General features: G+C 52.1%; 3 protein-coding genes across 4 annotated transcripts in view; 2 read left to right on the forward strand and 1 right to left on the reverse strand.

The window, feature by feature from the left end:
- FAM118B (family with sequence similarity 118, member B) overlaps positions 1-3,169 on the forward strand; it is a 49,479-nt gene extending 46,310 nt beyond the window's left edge. Inside the window, exons 7-8 of one of the 2 annotated variants that reach the window (XM_010829486.1) lie at positions 1,920-1,979; positions 2,360-3,169. In XM_010829486.1, the coding sequence (XP_010827788.1) occupies positions 1,920-1,979; positions 2,360-2,373 (74 nt within the window). In that variant the 3' untranslated portion in view covers positions 2,374-3,169. The other variant, XM_010829485.1, reaches the window with a different exon arrangement.
- Positions 3,122-9,513, reverse strand: SRPR (signal recognition particle receptor (docking protein)). Its single transcript, XM_010829484.1, has 14 exons — positions 9,273-9,513; positions 8,560-8,643; positions 8,101-8,264; positions 7,545-7,708; positions 7,132-7,291; positions 6,847-7,000; positions 6,530-6,621; positions 6,310-6,428; positions 6,103-6,189; positions 5,627-5,799; positions 5,316-5,529; positions 4,524-4,687; positions 4,341-4,439; positions 3,122-4,204 (listed from the first exon to the last, which is right to left on the reverse strand). Exons 1-14 carry the CDS (start codon positions 9,387-9,389, stop codon positions 4,076-4,078), a joined length of 1,920 nt encoding a protein of 639 aa, XP_010827786.1. The 5' UTR covers positions 9,390-9,513; the 3' UTR covers positions 3,122-4,075.
- A 176-nt stretch (positions 9,514-9,689) lies between these two features.
- FOXRED1 (FAD-dependent oxidoreductase domain containing 1) overlaps positions 9,690-15,899 on the forward strand; it is a 7,754-nt gene continuing 1,544 nt past the window's right edge. Inside the window, exons 1-8 of the mRNA XM_010829487.1 lie at positions 9,690-9,880; positions 11,983-12,203; positions 12,864-12,974; positions 13,447-13,565; positions 14,463-14,557; positions 14,858-14,959; positions 15,322-15,398; positions 15,753-15,899. The exon at positions 15,753-15,899 is cut by the window's right edge and continues 4 nt beyond it. Coding sequence (XP_010827789.1) covers positions 9,796-9,880; positions 11,983-12,203; positions 12,864-12,974; positions 13,447-13,565; positions 14,463-14,557; positions 14,858-14,959; positions 15,322-15,398; positions 15,753-15,899 — 957 coding nt within the window. The 5' untranslated portion in view covers positions 9,690-9,795. The remainder of the gene's footprint in view (positions 9,881-11,982; positions 12,204-12,863; positions 12,975-13,446; positions 13,566-14,462; positions 14,558-14,857; positions 14,960-15,321; positions 15,399-15,752) is intronic.

Raw genomic sequence — 15,899 nt, forward strand, 5'->3', positions numbered from 1 at the left:
CGACAGCCCACCAGGCTCCTCCGTCCATGGGATGTTCCAGGCGAGAGGACTGGAGTGGGTGCCACTGCCTTCTCTGTACCCCTCATTAGGGTATTGTGAATTGTTAAACATCAAGGATTTTCCGTGTGGCCAGGGGCTTTAATTAGAATGGTCAGCTGAAGTTTGTGATCTGAAATCTAGCAGAGCAGTTTTAGGTTAAAGCACTTCAAGTCAAATTTACCTTCCATCCACAGTTATGTTTTGAGTCTATAGATAAATACCAGTGAGAGGTCAGAGGTCTTTCACCGCTGCTGTTTTATAACCCTGAGCTCTTGCTCTGTACCGGGCATTGTGCTGTGTCCAAACTTTTGCAAAGTGAAAATTACTTAGGTTGGAAGATTCTGTAGGCTGCAGATACATTTATTTCAGGAAAATCAAGTAATGGGGAAAAGAAGGTAATTCTTTTATAATTCACTACTATCACAAGAGCAGTCACTTGGGTGTATTTCAGTTAAGTTTTCCTTGTGCATTTCCTCATGGTTGTAAACAAAATCTATATACAGTCCTGGTACTTTTTAAATTCAGTGATACATACCATACATTTCCGCACATGGCTGCAGTCTTCATAGCCAGTATGACTGTTATAATCCACTGTGTCACAGTTACCTAATTATTTCCCTGTTTTAGGCAGTATCTAGTTTTTTCTACTGTAAGCACTGTTGCAGTGAACGTATCTTCATCCCTGGAGTTTTTCCTTTTGCCAGTAATTTCCATAGGCTGTATTCTCAGTATAATTACCAGGTCAAAGGTAACATTTTAGTGGCTGATAAATATTGCTCTGTTTTCCAGGAGGGGAATCCCAATTTGTATGTTCGAGTGCTGTCTCTTGCTTATTTTTACTCCAGCTGTCCATGTTTCTGTCTGCTATTCTTTTCTCCTGTGTATTCAAACTTCTTCCCACGCATTATTTATTCCAGTGCTGTCCAACAGAATTTTCTGTGCTGACTGAAGTATTCTATCATCTCTGTCCGGTACTGTAACCACAAGCCACACATGGCCATTGAGTTTTGAAGTGTAGTTAAGTGTGACTGGGGAACAGACTTTTTTCTTTTTTGGCCGCCCCATGCCGCTTGTGGAATCTCAGTTCCCCAGCCAGAGATCGAACCCACCCCCCCGCAGTGGAAGTGCGGAGTCCTAACCACTGGACCTCCAGGGGAGTCCCTGAGGAACACAGTTTTTAATTTAGAACTAAATAGCACATGTGGCCAATGGCACTGTATCAGACAGCAAGGCTCTAAGCCCATTCTGGGGGTGTTAGCTCAGCTCCTAGTCACTCTTCTGCTTGACTGAATTTTCCCCCTTGCATGCTGCTTCCTGTCCCCGGCTGGAGTAGTTTTATTTACCTAAACTTGGGCTTCTGGACTAGTTAGGGACACACTTGTTTTTTCACAAGGAGTGTTAGCGCACTCAGGGACCTCAGTGTTTCCCTATCATCTAGTACAACAGTGTGAAGACTAACCTGGTTTATGCCCCTGCCTCGGAGAAGGAAATGGCACCCCACTCCAATACTCTTGCCTGGAAAATCCCATGGATGGAGGAGCCTGGTAGGCTGCAGTCCATGGGGTCGCTAAGAGTCGGACGCGACTGAGCGACTTCACTTTAATTTTTCACTTTCATGCATTGGAGAAGGAAATAGCAACCCACTCCAGTGTTCTTGCCTGGAGAATCCCAGGGACGGGGGAGCCTGGTGGACTGCTGTCTTTGGGGTCGCACAGAGTCTGACACGACTGAAGCGACTTAGCAGCAGCAGCAGCAACTGTGCATTAGTGATAATTTCATCCTTAGTCAGACCATGTGCTTTCACCTCCCTTTAGTTGGCTGCTTTGCTAAGTTTTAGCTGTTTGGTCATATTATCTGATACTGATGTGTGTTCTGTTTAGCAGGGATCGTGAGAGAAGGCCAGCTGAATGGCTCGTCTACAGCACACAGTGAAATAAGAGGTATACTGTTTCCTGTTCAACCATTTGTCAGCAGAAAACGTTTTCCCAGCACTCAGTTAAGACCTTGGAGAATGACTTAGCTCTCCCACCTGTAGAGTCTGGATTTTCCTACCAAGTCCATTCACAGGTTTCCTAGTATTTGGTGTCTTGTCCTCTCTAGGATTAAGCTTGACTTCAGTTTCTGGAGAAGGAAATGGCAACCCACTCCAGTACCTTTGCCCGGAAAATCCTATGGACGGAGGAGCCCGGTAGGCTACAGTCCATGGGGTCGCAGAGTTGGATACAACTGAGCGATTTCACTTTCCTTTCAGTTTCTGCAGCTTTAGATGGATAAACCTGACATGTGAAACTTCACTTACCATCTTTTTTTCTCTCTGCAGACCATAGTACCTGAGAGAGCTAGAGAACGGCCACCATTAGATCAAGTTGTCAGGGCCTACCGTGGAGTGTTTAACAAGTGAACTTACAAGAACCCGAAGCAGCTCCTAGGAAGTACCAATACCCAGAGGCTGAAAGCTGGGGCTTAGCAGAGATGTCCAACTTAATCCTTCATGCCGGCTCATTCCTCTGCAGCCTGTTCCAGTTCAATACCCAAGTGACAAGGGGCCCAAATGGAGCCCCCACCCCACCCCAGGCTGGGTCCACACAGCAGGTCAACAGGCCGTTCCCGCCGACTGTGGCCGCACAGAGGACTCGGGCTCTCGACGCCACGGGTTCGCCGTGGCCCTCGCGGCAGTTTTGTACTCTATACTTGGTTTTTCAATGAAGCTTAATGGCTTTTTTAACATATGACTTGAAGCTCTAGTTTTCTAGACCTTTTACAGTGTACAGTATTTTACATAATTGAGCTGTAATATTAAAAGCTTCTTCATTTACTTCCCAGGGCCCCAGCTCTACTTTGAGTCACTTTAGAAAACTCCTGACCTGCAAAGGTACAGGCCGAATTTAAATTTTAAAAGTTCTATTCTTGTACCCTGTGGGGAAGGTGATCTCATTCTGGGGACAAGCGCTGATTTTCACCTGATTCCTCCACATTATCAGTTCCCGTTTCCCTTCCTGCCATGTACCCTAGAAACTCTAGTTAGTGTGCTGTAGTTTAGTTTTGAATCCTCTGTAAAATGACTCCAAGACCTAAAAGGCAATTTACTTATGAAATGTATTTTCTCATATAAATTATGTATTCCTCTGGGCAGACAGCCTTCACCTTATTGCACTAACAGCACATCTGTAACACCAAGCTGCAGGACAAGCCTTAACAAGGTCTGCATTCTTCAGCGTGGCGCTCGTCTACCAGGCACTGTAGAGGAGGAGGAGGAGCCAGGATCCGCTGGGGAGCAGAAGGGGGAGGGGGCAACATGTACCCCTCCTGACAGTTGGTTTTCTCCCGGGAAGGGGAACATGCGGTTACGTGTGGATTCTGGAAGTGGGAGGAGGTCTTGGAGGCTGAGAAGCCCAATGCAACACTGCAGCGCGGCTCCTTTTACTTCTGTGGGAGGCGGGGACCCCTCTCACTCATCTGTAACACATCACTCTGGCCTCGCTGAGGCTTTGGGGAAAAGGGGAAGGGATCATTGAATTAGCAGCAATTAAGAAGAGGCCATACACTGCCACAGTGTAGGGGTGTTATCCTGGCCCTGCGGACCTGAATGCTGTGTATCCTACGGAGAGGGGCCATCGAGACCCAGAGCAGGCTCTCAAGCCTCTTCTCTAATGGAGCGGGGGACGATGCTCGGATGTCCCCATGACCACACTAACTAGCAGAGCTCTGGTGTTGGATCTACTAACCATTGGTCAAAGCTGTAATGAGACCGAGTCTGTAGGCAGAGTGAGGGATGCTGGATTAGGAAGGGGGAAGAGCACGGGGGGGGGGCGGGGAAGGGTAGTGGGCAGTGACTAACATGATTAGGCCCTCCTTGCAGGTGGAGGCTGGGCTGAACAGAGAGTGGGGTTACGAGGGGCTGCAGGCCCCGGAGCCCCCCTCACTCTGCCTTTGAACTACACTGAAGACAAGCTGCTCACATACTCTAAAGCACATTCTTGATACAGGGATAGGGACTTTGGGGGAAGCGGTGATTTGGTATCAGGCAAGAGCCACATTAAGCCTTCATGAGGGCAGCCACCACAGCCTTGGCGTTTAGACTGCGTAGGTCACAGTAGGTCTGGCCAGTGCCCACAAAGACGATGGGTTTGCTTGTGATGTAGGTCATAGAAATCGCAGCTCCCACCTGAAGCAGAGACAGGATACCCAGTCATTTCTGGACCCTGCCTTTGCACTCCCTCAGCGACAGGAGGCTCCGCTCCCCTGTGAAGGACAGCCACTCCCCTCCTGGTCCCACTCTGCCCTGTCTCGTCCATGTTTACCTTGTCATCAATGGTATCAAATTTGGTAAGGACAATGCCATCAATAAGCCGGGGTGTCTGGGCCATAGAATGGTCAGCCAAGGCTCTGTTGAACTTGACCTGAAAGGAGAAACATGATATAAATATAACATACCTAACTGGCCAGAGCTGAGGTTGGGAAGAGAACCAGGCCCGAGCCCTCACCAGCTGGTCCACGGCCTCGTTGCCTACTAAGGCCTCCCCCACAAACAGCACCAGGTCAGGTGTGTTGACAGTGATGAGCTTGGCCAGGGCAGTCATCAGGGGAGCGTTGTCTTGCATGCGGCCAGCTGTGTCCACCAGCACCACATCAAAGCCTTGGTTACGTGCTAGAAAGAAAGAAGTGGTCAACTCAAAACTCCTGGACTGTTACACTCATTTCCAGCTTCTTAACAGGTCCTAAACTGGCCCTATTAGAAGTCTGCCTGTTTATTTCCTTAGGTTCCGAATCAAGTTAGAAGGTGATGTAAGAAACAGTTTCCACACGCTGTCATGAAGCATATTTAGGGAAAGGAGAGCAGGTGGGTGTGTGTGTACACTCAGTGTGCCTGACTCTCTGCAACTCTGTGGACTGTAGCCCGCCAGGCTCCTCTGTCCATGAATTTCCCAGGAGTGGGTTCCATTTCCTCCTGCAGGGGATCTTCCCGACCCAGGGCTGGAACCTGTATCTATTTTGTCTCCTGCATTGGCAGGCAGATTCTTTACCACTGAGCCACACCCGGGAAGCCCTAGGAGGAGGATAAAGGTGACCAAATATTGAGGTAACAAAACGAATACATGAGGTTTGCCTGCAACTACACGTTACCCCAAAGTGGAGCATGGCATGGCACATCACTAATTCTGAGCTGCTACTGAGCAGAAAGTTGGTGGTAGGGTAACCCTGGTCCTCTGCAAGTTCCAAGAGAACCCCCGGAGCAAAGGGGCCCGCACAAGCTCCACACTTGCTGTGCACCGTACCAAAGGCAATGGCCTCCATGGCAATGCCAGCAGCATCCTTGCCGTAGCCCTTCTCGAACAACTGCACCATGGTCCGGCCGCCGTGCTTCTCGGGGGGGTGCAGGGCGCTTAGACGCCGGGTGTGCGTCCGCAGCTGTTCCACAGCCCCGGCACGAAATGTGTCGCAGGCAGCGATGAGGACACTGAAGCCGTTCTCTAACAGCCAGAAGGAGATCTGCAAAAGAGGCAGAACTGTCAGCCAGCCCCACAGTGGCAGAGACGGAAAAAGCAGCAGAAACAATGTCAGACTCAGGCTGGGGAACAGCACCCACCTTGGCAAGGTTGGTAGACTTCCCCACGCCGTTCACACCACAGAAAGTGACCACGTACGGGCGCTGATGACGCTGGGCATCCATGATGTCCCGGAGCATGTCTACGCGGCGCTGCGGCTGTAGAATCTGCACCAAGGACTCCTGCAGAGCTTGCTTGACCGTGGAAGTCACCGCTGGGGGTGGGGCAAGGAGGTATACCCATGAAGCCCAAGCCAGGTGCTCCGAACACCTGGCATCTTGCTGAGCTAAAGGGAACTAGGATCCTGCCCAGGAATACACACCATATCTGACAGCCCTAAGCACCTGACAAGTAATTGATTCAAATCTTCTTAAGTTAGATGTCATGAACACCTGAAGTCTAAGTGAAACAACAGAGATTTAGAGATTACAGTTTGTCAAAAGTCACGCATCTAATAAGAATGGTGGTGACTTCATAACCTCCACCCAAGCACTTCTAGGTCTGGGGAGATACTTACTGCTGAACGTCCCCATCACCTTCCCTTCCAACTTGTTGGCCACGGATTCACAGAGCTGGACTGCAATGTCTGCTGCCACATTCTTAGCTAAGGAGGGGGACAAGCGTGGGGTGAATGCCCTGGCAGGAGTGAACGACCCCCATGGTACAGCCCTTCTACCCCACTATCCTTAGCCCAAAAACACGAGTCTGCCCTGTCCTGACTCACCAATGAGATGATCACGCATCTTGTCCAGCACAGATTCCATGTCTTCACGAGTCAAGCTCTTGGAACCCACAAGGCCCTTGAGCATCCCAAACATGCCACCCAGAGTCCCCTTGGTAGCACTGCAGGCACAGAAAACCACAGATGCACAGAAAGCCAGCAGGCAGCCAGCAAGTCCTGTGCCTTTGGAGCCATACCCGCCACCCGCCACCAAATCCCGTACCTAGGTTTGGTGGAGTTCTGAGCAGCTCCTTCATCATCTGAGCTGCTGCAGTCCAGATCCTGAAGCTGCCTCCCAGGCCCAGTCCCTCGAATCTGGAGGGTGTGGGGAGAGGAAGAAGGGATCAGGAAACCATGAGCTGGTGGGGAGGGAAGCCTGGAGTGACCTTGTCCCACACTGCTCTGCCCCTTTGACTCCAGAAGCTCCAAATGTAACCCACCCTCTGGCTCCAAGGAATCAAGGGGACTGCCCTCCTCATCTCTCCTTCCCCCTGCTGCTTATTACCATTAACCCTCACTCTGGCCCCTGCTACCTCTTACCAAGTTGATGTCCTCAGGCGGGGCCGCTTCGGGGGCTCCGTTGGTGGTGGGAGTGCTGTAGTCCAGAACTTCCTTGTTAGCAGAGCCTCCCAGTGCCCACACCCGGGGTGCCTTTTTGCCTTTCTCCTTGGGAGCATCTGACTTACTGGACTTGCTGTGAAGGGTTACAGTAGAGAGGGTTATGGTGGAGCAGCAGGAGAGGCAGCATCCACCTCAGAGACAAGGACTCCCTCACCCCTAACGTGTCTGGATAGCAAAAGCTGAGGGCAAAGCTGGGCTGCTCACCTGGACTTCTCCATACCCCTCCCATGCTTCTGAATGAACTCTTCCCGCTTCCTGCGGATCTGCTCCTCTTTGGAAAGTTCCTCCCCGTTCTCAGGTCCTACTGGGAGACCTGACTTTTCTGCAGGGGCTGCTTTGCTAGTAGCCAGAGGGCCGTCAGAACCTGTCAAGGAGAAAACTCACTGAAAAAAAAAAGACTGAATTCCAACAAAATAGACAAATGGGGAAAACCCTCCCAGATCATTCAGAGAAAACTGTGAAGAAACACCTGGGGGATCACCGACATTGGGGACAATAATGAGGGTGGTGGGCACCTGAGCCAGGGAGGCAAACGACGACAGAGGGAAGGACAGGGAGCCGCTTCAGTGCCACCTGAACAACGTCTCATGCCCCTGGATGTCCAAGTTCAAACTCACCTTCCTTCTTGGCCCCCTTGTTTTTTTTGTTATTCTTGGCTTTTTCCTTAGGCTTTTCACCCCGTGTCTCAATCATGGATCTCACAGGTTTCTTCGCCTTCTCAGAATCTTCAAATTTCTTCATGGTAGTGGGAGCACGGATCTTACTGCTCTCCTCTGCTTCACTAAAGAGAAAAGTTCATACTAAGTCGCTTCAGTCGTGTCTGACTCTGCGATTCTATGGACAGAGGAGCCTGGTGGGCCAGGATTGGATTCTCCAGTCAAGAATTCTAGAGTGGGTTGACACTTCCTTCTCCAGGGGATCTTCCCAAGCCAGGGATCAAACCTGGGTTTCCCACATTGCAGGTATTCTTTACCATCTGAGCCACCAGGGAAGCCCAAAGAGAAAAGGTTGACAGTCTAAATCCAGGGGAAGGGCCCTCACACCAAGCAGGCAATCAGAACTGGGAAGCCAACTCAGGAGCCCCTTTCAACCCACAGTGTACTATGCCCTCTTGGGAAGGAAGGGAACTCATCAAGTCTCAGAAATTGATTTTGCAGAGGGGAGGCCTCTCACCGAAGGAGCCGCAGAAAGTCATTCTGGAAATCGAAAGTGCCATTCAATAGACTTAAGGCACTCTGCTGTTGGATCTCAGTGCGGTACTTGTCTCGAAACAGCCGGTGAACGTCGTCTATCAACTTGTCCACATACGTCAGTGTTAGGATCTTCTGAAAACCTACCTGTTCAGGGAAAGGAACAGAGCCAGCAGATCTGCTTACATGCCGGCCCAGAACAGAGGGAAGCCAACTTGACCCAGGCCTCCAGGGACTGGCTCAGCCCCTGGCCGGTTTCCCTGACCTGAGGAGCAGCCAAGCCCTCTGACTGGGCCCAAGAGCGGCTTCCCTTTTCCCCTCCACCCTCCTTGTTTTCTCAGTTACTTCATCGTAGACACTGGGTGCAATTAATCAGGATTTTCTGAATCATCAGGACTGCCTGTCAGTGTAATCGTTACCCCTCTAAAATACCCTCACTTACCACAAACACCAACTCAAACTGGTTGTCCAGTTTATACTTGAGAGTGAGTGCCTCATGGGTGAAGGAGTTGTTACCTCCTCTCTCCTGGAAAAAGAGTGTATCTCAGAATTCAGACTGTCCCCTCAAACACCTGGAGCTGGGCCCCTCCAGGACTACCTTCGGGAAGGAACCAGACATTCCCCTAAACTCAAACCTGTCCTCCAGGGCCAAAAGATTCAGGGCACTGCTCTCCAGCATTACACCTGGGAGAAAAGTGTAGACACCCAGCTGGGGGGGTGGGGGAAGGAGGGGAAAGGTGGGAGGCACCGACATGTGCCAGCGAGAAGAGTCCTCATGTAAACAATCAGGTTTACCGGCAGCCGGACACTATCTACACTTCTTAAAAGACGTTCTTTCATCCTTTATCTCATCCAGCCTTTGCGACAACAGAAAAGCAAGCCGCTGGCAGTGAAACTGGGGAACGAAGGGAGGTCTCAATGGACTACCGAATCCTGCCAGAGTCCCAGAAAGCGGAGGGGGAAGGGGACATCACAAAGTTGAGGGATGGTCTGATAGGAGCGGGAGAAAGAAGCGGAGTTCTGGCTACAAGCGAGTGGCCAGTTTGAGGTGGGCAGACAGGGTGAGAGGGAGGCCCGGGATCAGTCAAAGGGGACTAGGGGTCGGGTCAGGGGGGAGGGGGACGAGCCCGGAGTTCTGATCCCGCGGGGCGGTACCTGCAGCAGCACGGAACGAATTAACGCGTTAACAGGCCCGGTGCATGAGTCGCTCACGCCCTGAAAGCACCAGAGAACGAGCCCGCCTTTGGAAAAAATGGTGAAGAAGTCGAGCATGGCGGCAGCGGGAAAGGAGCCGGGGCCGGCGCCGGGAACTCAGGCCTCGATCACCGCTGCTTCCTGCTGCGCCAAGCGCGGGACACGTCACACCAGCGGCCCCGGAAACCGGCGCAGCCGCACTTCCGCTCAGCGCCGCCCGGATCCCTCCGCGGCTCCGCCCACGGGCGCGCAGGACTGACGTAGACGCCCAGCTGGCCAATGGAGGGTGGGGGCGGGCCTCGGCGGGCCTCTCAGCATGTCCTGGGAGGGACCGACCGCCTATAGGGTGGCGGGGCAGGACCCCGTGGCGTCGCTGGCAATGGGAGTGCTCGAATGAACGACTGGCGTCGCGTAGTAGTGACTGTAGGCTGGGACTGTACCCGGGTAGGGTGCTGCTCTCCTAGCGGCCAGCAACAGCAGGGCCATGCTTCGGAGGGCGCTGCGGCTCCGCCTGGGCCCGTGCCTCTCCGGACGGGGGCTAGGCACATACAGAAGAGGCTCTACTCTGGGTAAAGTTGAGGGCAGCGGAGGGTATCGTGGTTCTGGGGTGTCCCCAGTCTCCAGCCTTGTGACCTTCAGGACTCAGAATCCCAGCCCACGCTGGGAAGACAGTGGGTCCCTCGGAGTAGGGGGTAACCTTGCCTGCCGGAGCTTGTAGAGCCTGGACAGGGGTATGGATCCCAGAGTTGCCTTTCTCAGGTGACATATCCCAGATGATTCTATGCCTGAGTTTGCCACCAAAATTGCAGCCGGGCTGATTCTTTGGTTGCACAGAAATTAATGAAGTCGTGCTTGCAAGCAGGATGCTGTTTTGTGGCCGTGAGGAGGAAAGAAGAGAGAGGATTCGATACACGTCCTGGAGGTGTCTGAGGTGTAGCTGGAGAGGGAAGGCTTCGTAGACCAGTTGAAAACTGAAGAGAAGCCAACTAGGACGATGTCCTGCACTGCCAGTAGGTAGTGTTGGTAGCCATACATGGAACGGCTGGAAACTGAGATCAGCCTTGAAAGATGGTGTTTACTGGCTCAAGGAAAGTGTGAGCTCCAGGTTCTGGAGAACTGAGCAAAGGTTAGAGAAGTATCGTTTTCGTGCAAGGAATTAGCAAAGGCCATCGGATAGAGAGTTGAGTAGTAGTATGAAATTATGGGTAAGGTTAAGTCCAGATCAAAGAAAGACTCTAATGCTGAGAAGAGTTTGAACTTGGGACTGGAGACAGTGACAGGAGACTTGGAGATTTATGAGCTTGGTGTGAAAGACAAAAAGATTCATGTATTCAAGGCATTTATTGAGCACTTAGGATGTGCTAGGCTGGAGATTTGGTGGAGAAGATAGACATAGCGCAGTATGAAGCAATCACAGATGAGTTCAAAGTTGCAAGTGTGCTGCATGTTGCAGAAGAACAGTTCACTGAGCTATGAGATAGCTATGAGATAATAACAGGATTACTTGGCATAGTCTAGGGGAGGTCAGGAAAGGCATTCCTGAGAAAATGATAACCGAGCTGAGATCAAAAGGAACCAAGGATTCTTAACTGGGCAAAGAAGTGGGCGCAGAGTTTCAAAGTAGAGAGAACACCTGTGTAAGTCCTCTGTGGCAGAAATGAAGGGGTGAGGTTGGAGAGTTCTGGGAAGACAAGGTGAACAAGAGCTAGATTGGGCAGTGTCTCACAGGCCACGTGAAAGATTTTGAACCTTTGTCCTTAGAGTGATGGAATGCCATGGAAGGTTCTAAGCAAAAGAGTGTTTGATTAGATTAATGTTCAGAAGAGGTCATTCTAGCTGTGATAGACTCATTGGAAAAGACCCTGATGCTGGGAAAGATTGAAGGCAGGAGCCGAAGGGGGCAACAGGATTAGATGGTTGGATAGCATCACCGACTCAGTGGATATGAGTTTGAGCATCCTGTGGGAGTTGGTGATGGACAGGGAGGCCTGGCGTGCTTCAGTCCACGGGGTTGCAAAGAGTCGGACATGGCTTAGCTATTGAACAACAACAACAAAGCTGTGATATAGGAAAGAAGTTGGGGGGTAGGACAAGAGGGGAATGAGTGGAAATGGGAGCTCTTAACAGCCTTCGTGGGAAAGACATCATCGTGGTTTGGTCCAGGGCAGTGGTGGTAGAGATGGGGAAAAAAAGGGGGACAGATTGGAGAGAGATTTAAGAGGCAAAGCCATAAGAACTTGATAACAGGCAGGATGTGCGTGTAGATTTGCTGGTGGTGATGAATATCCAGGAGAAGGTGCCACTCAGAGGTCCATGCTTCTGAGGGCCCTGTGGCTCTAGATGTGCCAGGACTTATTCGTCCAGAAGCCCAGGAGAGAAATGTGTAAGTCCCCTGGCCTACGGAGAGAGTAGAGAGTGTTCACTTTAGGAAGCTGAATCTTGCAGAGCTAGTATAATGCACTCAAAGGAAGTGAGACTTGGGCACAGAGACCATGAGGCAAAGCTGTGGAATGCTGCTGGGTGCCAGCTGACCTTGTGAGGACTAAAAACTCAGTGTCAGTTTAGCCCACCTTTTCCTGTGCCCATCTTCTGACCACGATATACACACACCCCACCCCGCCTCTTGGAAAGGAGATGCATGGCCCTCTCTGATCATAACTGCATCCCACAGACTGGGATGGAAAGGTGTCGGAGATCAAGAAGAAGATCCAGTCCATCTTCCCTGGCGGGGCTTGGAACCCACTGTATGACACCAGCCACCTGCCCCCCGAACGCTCAGATGTGGTGATTGTGGGGGGTGGGGTGCTTGGCCTGTCTGTGGCCTACTGGCTGAAGAGGTTGGAGAAGCAGCAAGGTGCCATTCGGGTGCTGGTGGTGGAGCGGGACCACACGGTGAGGTCTGAGGTGGGGCAGAGTCTGGCAACTCAGAGTCAGGGGCAGGGGAGGAGAAGAAAGGCTGAAATCTCTGAAGGGACAGGACTTTGGCCCTTGTGAAACAGCCCCAGGTTCTTCCTCAAACTAGTGACCTTGACAGTAAGGTTTTTGCTTTTGAAAGCAAATTTCACAATTGTTGTGTGTTTTGAGATTGCAGAGGTCTGGCCTGCATTCCAGCTGTAATTAGCGCAAACAGTTATTACAAACCCCTTGCAGGCTTCATTGCTTCTGAGGTTTTTGTGTTTTAATTGTTCCTGTTTACCACTGCTGGCTAGTCACAGGTCTTGCTCCATTGGCCATGTCCTTCTGTTTTCCAGTTAGCAGAACCAAAAGTCAGTCTCCAGCCTTGGACTTCAGGGTCATTACCATTTTGTAACTTTGTATGAGGGTGTCCTGCCCTTTGATGACTGATCCTCTGCTCTGTACCTATCCTAATAAGGATTTTAATGACCATTGTTCTCACTGCCTTCATTTGGGTCTGTTCACTTCAGCTCCTCTTAGATTATAAAACCTGAGGGTAGGACGCCCCTTCAACTTTGGACATGTGACTCTCACCCTCCACGACAGTAAATTTCTCACACGGGACAGGGCCCGCCTCACCTTCTCTCATCTCCGCAGTATGCCCGGGCCTCCACCGTGCTCTCCGTGGGCGGGATTCGCCAGCAGTTCTCATTGCCTCAGAACGTCCAGCTCTCCCTCTTTTCGGCCGAATTTCTACGGAACATCAATGTGAGATTGAGGGGGGTGGGGGTGGCGACCCCTCCTTTAGCCCAGAGAGGGGGGCAGTCCTGCTGGCAGGGGAGACAGGGCAGCTAGGAGTTGGAAACACCAGTTTTCTTCCCAGTGGCAGTGCCTGGAGGGGGCTTTTCTCTGGGTTAGGGCACTGAGCTGAGGGTTGTGGTAAGAAAGCCAGAAAAGCTCCCTCTCCCTTTTTTTTTTTTTTTTAATATTTATGTATTTGGCTGCACTGGGTCTTAGTTGCAGTATGCAGAATCTTTGATCTTTGTTGCATCATGCAGGATCTCTAGTTACAGCTTGTGGGATGTCTAGATGTGGCATGTGGAATCTGGTTCCGTGACCAGGGATTGAACCTGGACCCGCTGCACTGGGAGCTCAGAGTCTTAGCCTTTGGACACCCGGGAAGTCCCACTGCCTCCCTTCTTGAAGTCAGTTTCCTGGACGAGCTTTTCTTTGCACACAGGAGTACCTGGCGGTGGTCGATGACCCTCCCCTAGACCTCCAGTTCAACCCCTCCGGTTACCTCCTTCTGGCTTCTGAGGAGGGGGCTGCGATCATGGAACGCAACGTGAAAATGCAGAGGTGGGCGCCTGGCGCGGCCTCCGCGCTGCATCTCAGCACCCTCTGACTCACTTTAGAGGCCAGGGTGACAGAGCTGATGAGACAGGCCCTAGGAGCTCAGTCTGTCAGAAGGATGGACATGGGTAGACCTCCAGTGTCCCGTGCTAAGTGCTGTATCCAGACACGGACAGTCGCTGTCACAGTGGTTCCTAAATTCCCAGGCAATGAGAACCCCCCAGGACACATCCCTTCTACCAAGTCCCACGAATCCACAAGTGTTTTCTCTAACAGCCAGAAAGTAGAACTCGTAGGCTTTATGGAGGGCTCGTGTCAAAGGCTGTGGGGTCTCATGACCAGCCAGTCAAGAGCAGGCATCTTCACCAGATGGCTCTATGACTGTGACTAGTGACGTCAAGTCACATCCTAAATGCATCACAGACATTAACGCATTTAGTTGTCAGAACATCCCCATTTCCCACGTGGGGAACCTGAGGCACCCGGAGCTAGTAGGTGGTGGCACCAGGATTCGAACCAGACTGCCTCGTCGGGCTCGTGTGTCCTTTGGGCACCTGTGATGCTGCCTTTGGGCATCAGGGTTGCAGAGGGGACAGTTGTGTTGTGAGCAGGACTGTACTGGAAGGTGGACGGGAAGGGCCCCCTGAGCAGAACAGAGTGACCCTCCCTGTTGTGAAAGCACAGGGAACAGTTGGCGGGGGGCAGGGGGCTTGGTGTGGCCAAAGGGAGTCTAGGCTGTCAGAGTGGAAAGGGAGGGCAGAGGCTGGACTTTTGACCAGGCAGCAAGGAAGAGTGGCATGGGTGAGCTGACTGTGGAGCCAGGTCCCCCTTCTCTCCCTCCTCCCCCGCCCCCCATACACATGCTCACTGAGCACACATGCGCAGACCCACGCATTCCTCCAGGCAGGAAGGAGCCAAAGTCTGTCTGATGTCTCCGGAGCAGCTTCAGAAAAAGTTTCCCTGGATCAACACAGAGGGAGTGGCTTTGGCATCATACGGTGAGCCTTGCTTGGAGAGGGGGTCAGAGGTTGAGGGTCGCCTCAGGGTGAGAGGTCTCCGCGCCCTGCAGCCAAGTCAAGGAGGAACTTGTCCCAGGAGGGACAGCTCCTCCCTCCTGGCCAGCAGGACCTGCCCCGGGCCAGGCCAGCTCTGTCCTTTCATAGGATCCAGCTCTGGTGCAGTCGATCAGTGTGACATTCCCCAGCTTACGAGCCCTGAAGAGGAGTCAAAGGGTGTGGGAAAGACAACAGGAGAGGAAGGTCCTAGGCCCCCTTCACGAGTCTTCTTTCTCCTCACAGGGCTGGAGAACGAGGGTTGGTTTGACCCCTGGTGTCTGCTCCAGGGGCTTCGGCGAAAGTTACAGTCCATGGGGGTCCTTTTCTGCCAAGGAGAGGTGACGCGTGAGTCTGAGGCCCGGTGCCCGTGGCTTATGTCCTCTGGCGGCGGGGAGGCCAGCCCACACCGGGTCTTGCCTGCACACACAGGCTGAGCAAGGGGAGTGGGGGCTTCTCCCCGGGTCTGGTCCTGAGCATCCCACCTCCAGCTCCTAAGCAGATTTTTCCATGACTCGTGAGCTGCTTGAAGTTCCGGCATCATCCTGTCCTGTGTGGCCAAGTTCGTCCTGGCTGCCCTGTCCCTTTTGGCTTCAATGCCTGTGGGACAGCTCCTAGCCTCCAGCTTTCTGTCCTTAGGGAACCAGTGGAAGCTCCATTTCCTTCCTCTTCAAGCCCTCAAGGACTTATCTTCTTCCCTTTTTCTGCAGGTTTCATCTCTTCATCCAGCCACATGGAGACTGCCAGCGGGGAGCAGTTGACTTTGAAAAGGATCCATGAGGTCCATGTAAGTTCTCAGCCTAGGGGCCTCCCTTAGCAAAGCGCATAGTGAGGAAAGTCATGACTGTCCTTGTGTTTATGCATTTTGTTTAAATTGTTTTAGTTATAGAGGAAAATTGCTTTACCATATTGTGTTGGTTTCTGCATACAACAACGCGAATCAGTCATAATTCTTTATATCCCTGCTTTCTTGATCCTCCCTCCCCCCTCCCATCCCACTCCTCTGATGTCACAAAATGCCAAGCTGGGCTGCCTGTGTTACATAGTCCCTTCCCACTCGCCGGCTGTTTTACACATGCCTGTCCTTTTGATCGTCTTCTACCCGCTTCCCGTGTGGGTAAACCGAGGCTGGGGTCCGCAGGTGAAGATGGACCACAGCCAGGAGTTCCAGCCTGTGGAGGGTGCCATAGTGGCCAATGCAGCGGGGGCCTGGTCTGGCCAAATAGCAGAGCTGGCTGGTGTTGGCAACGGGCCGCCGGGTACCATGCAGGGCACTAAGCTGCCCGTG

This window comes from Bison bison, unplaced genomic scaffold (genome assembly GCF_000754665.1).
Source record: "Bison bison bison isolate TAMUID 2011002044 unplaced genomic scaffold, Bison_UMD1.0 scf7180017864506, whole genome shotgun sequence".
Lineage (NCBI taxonomy): Eukaryota > Metazoa > Chordata > Mammalia > Artiodactyla > Bovidae > Bison > Bison bison.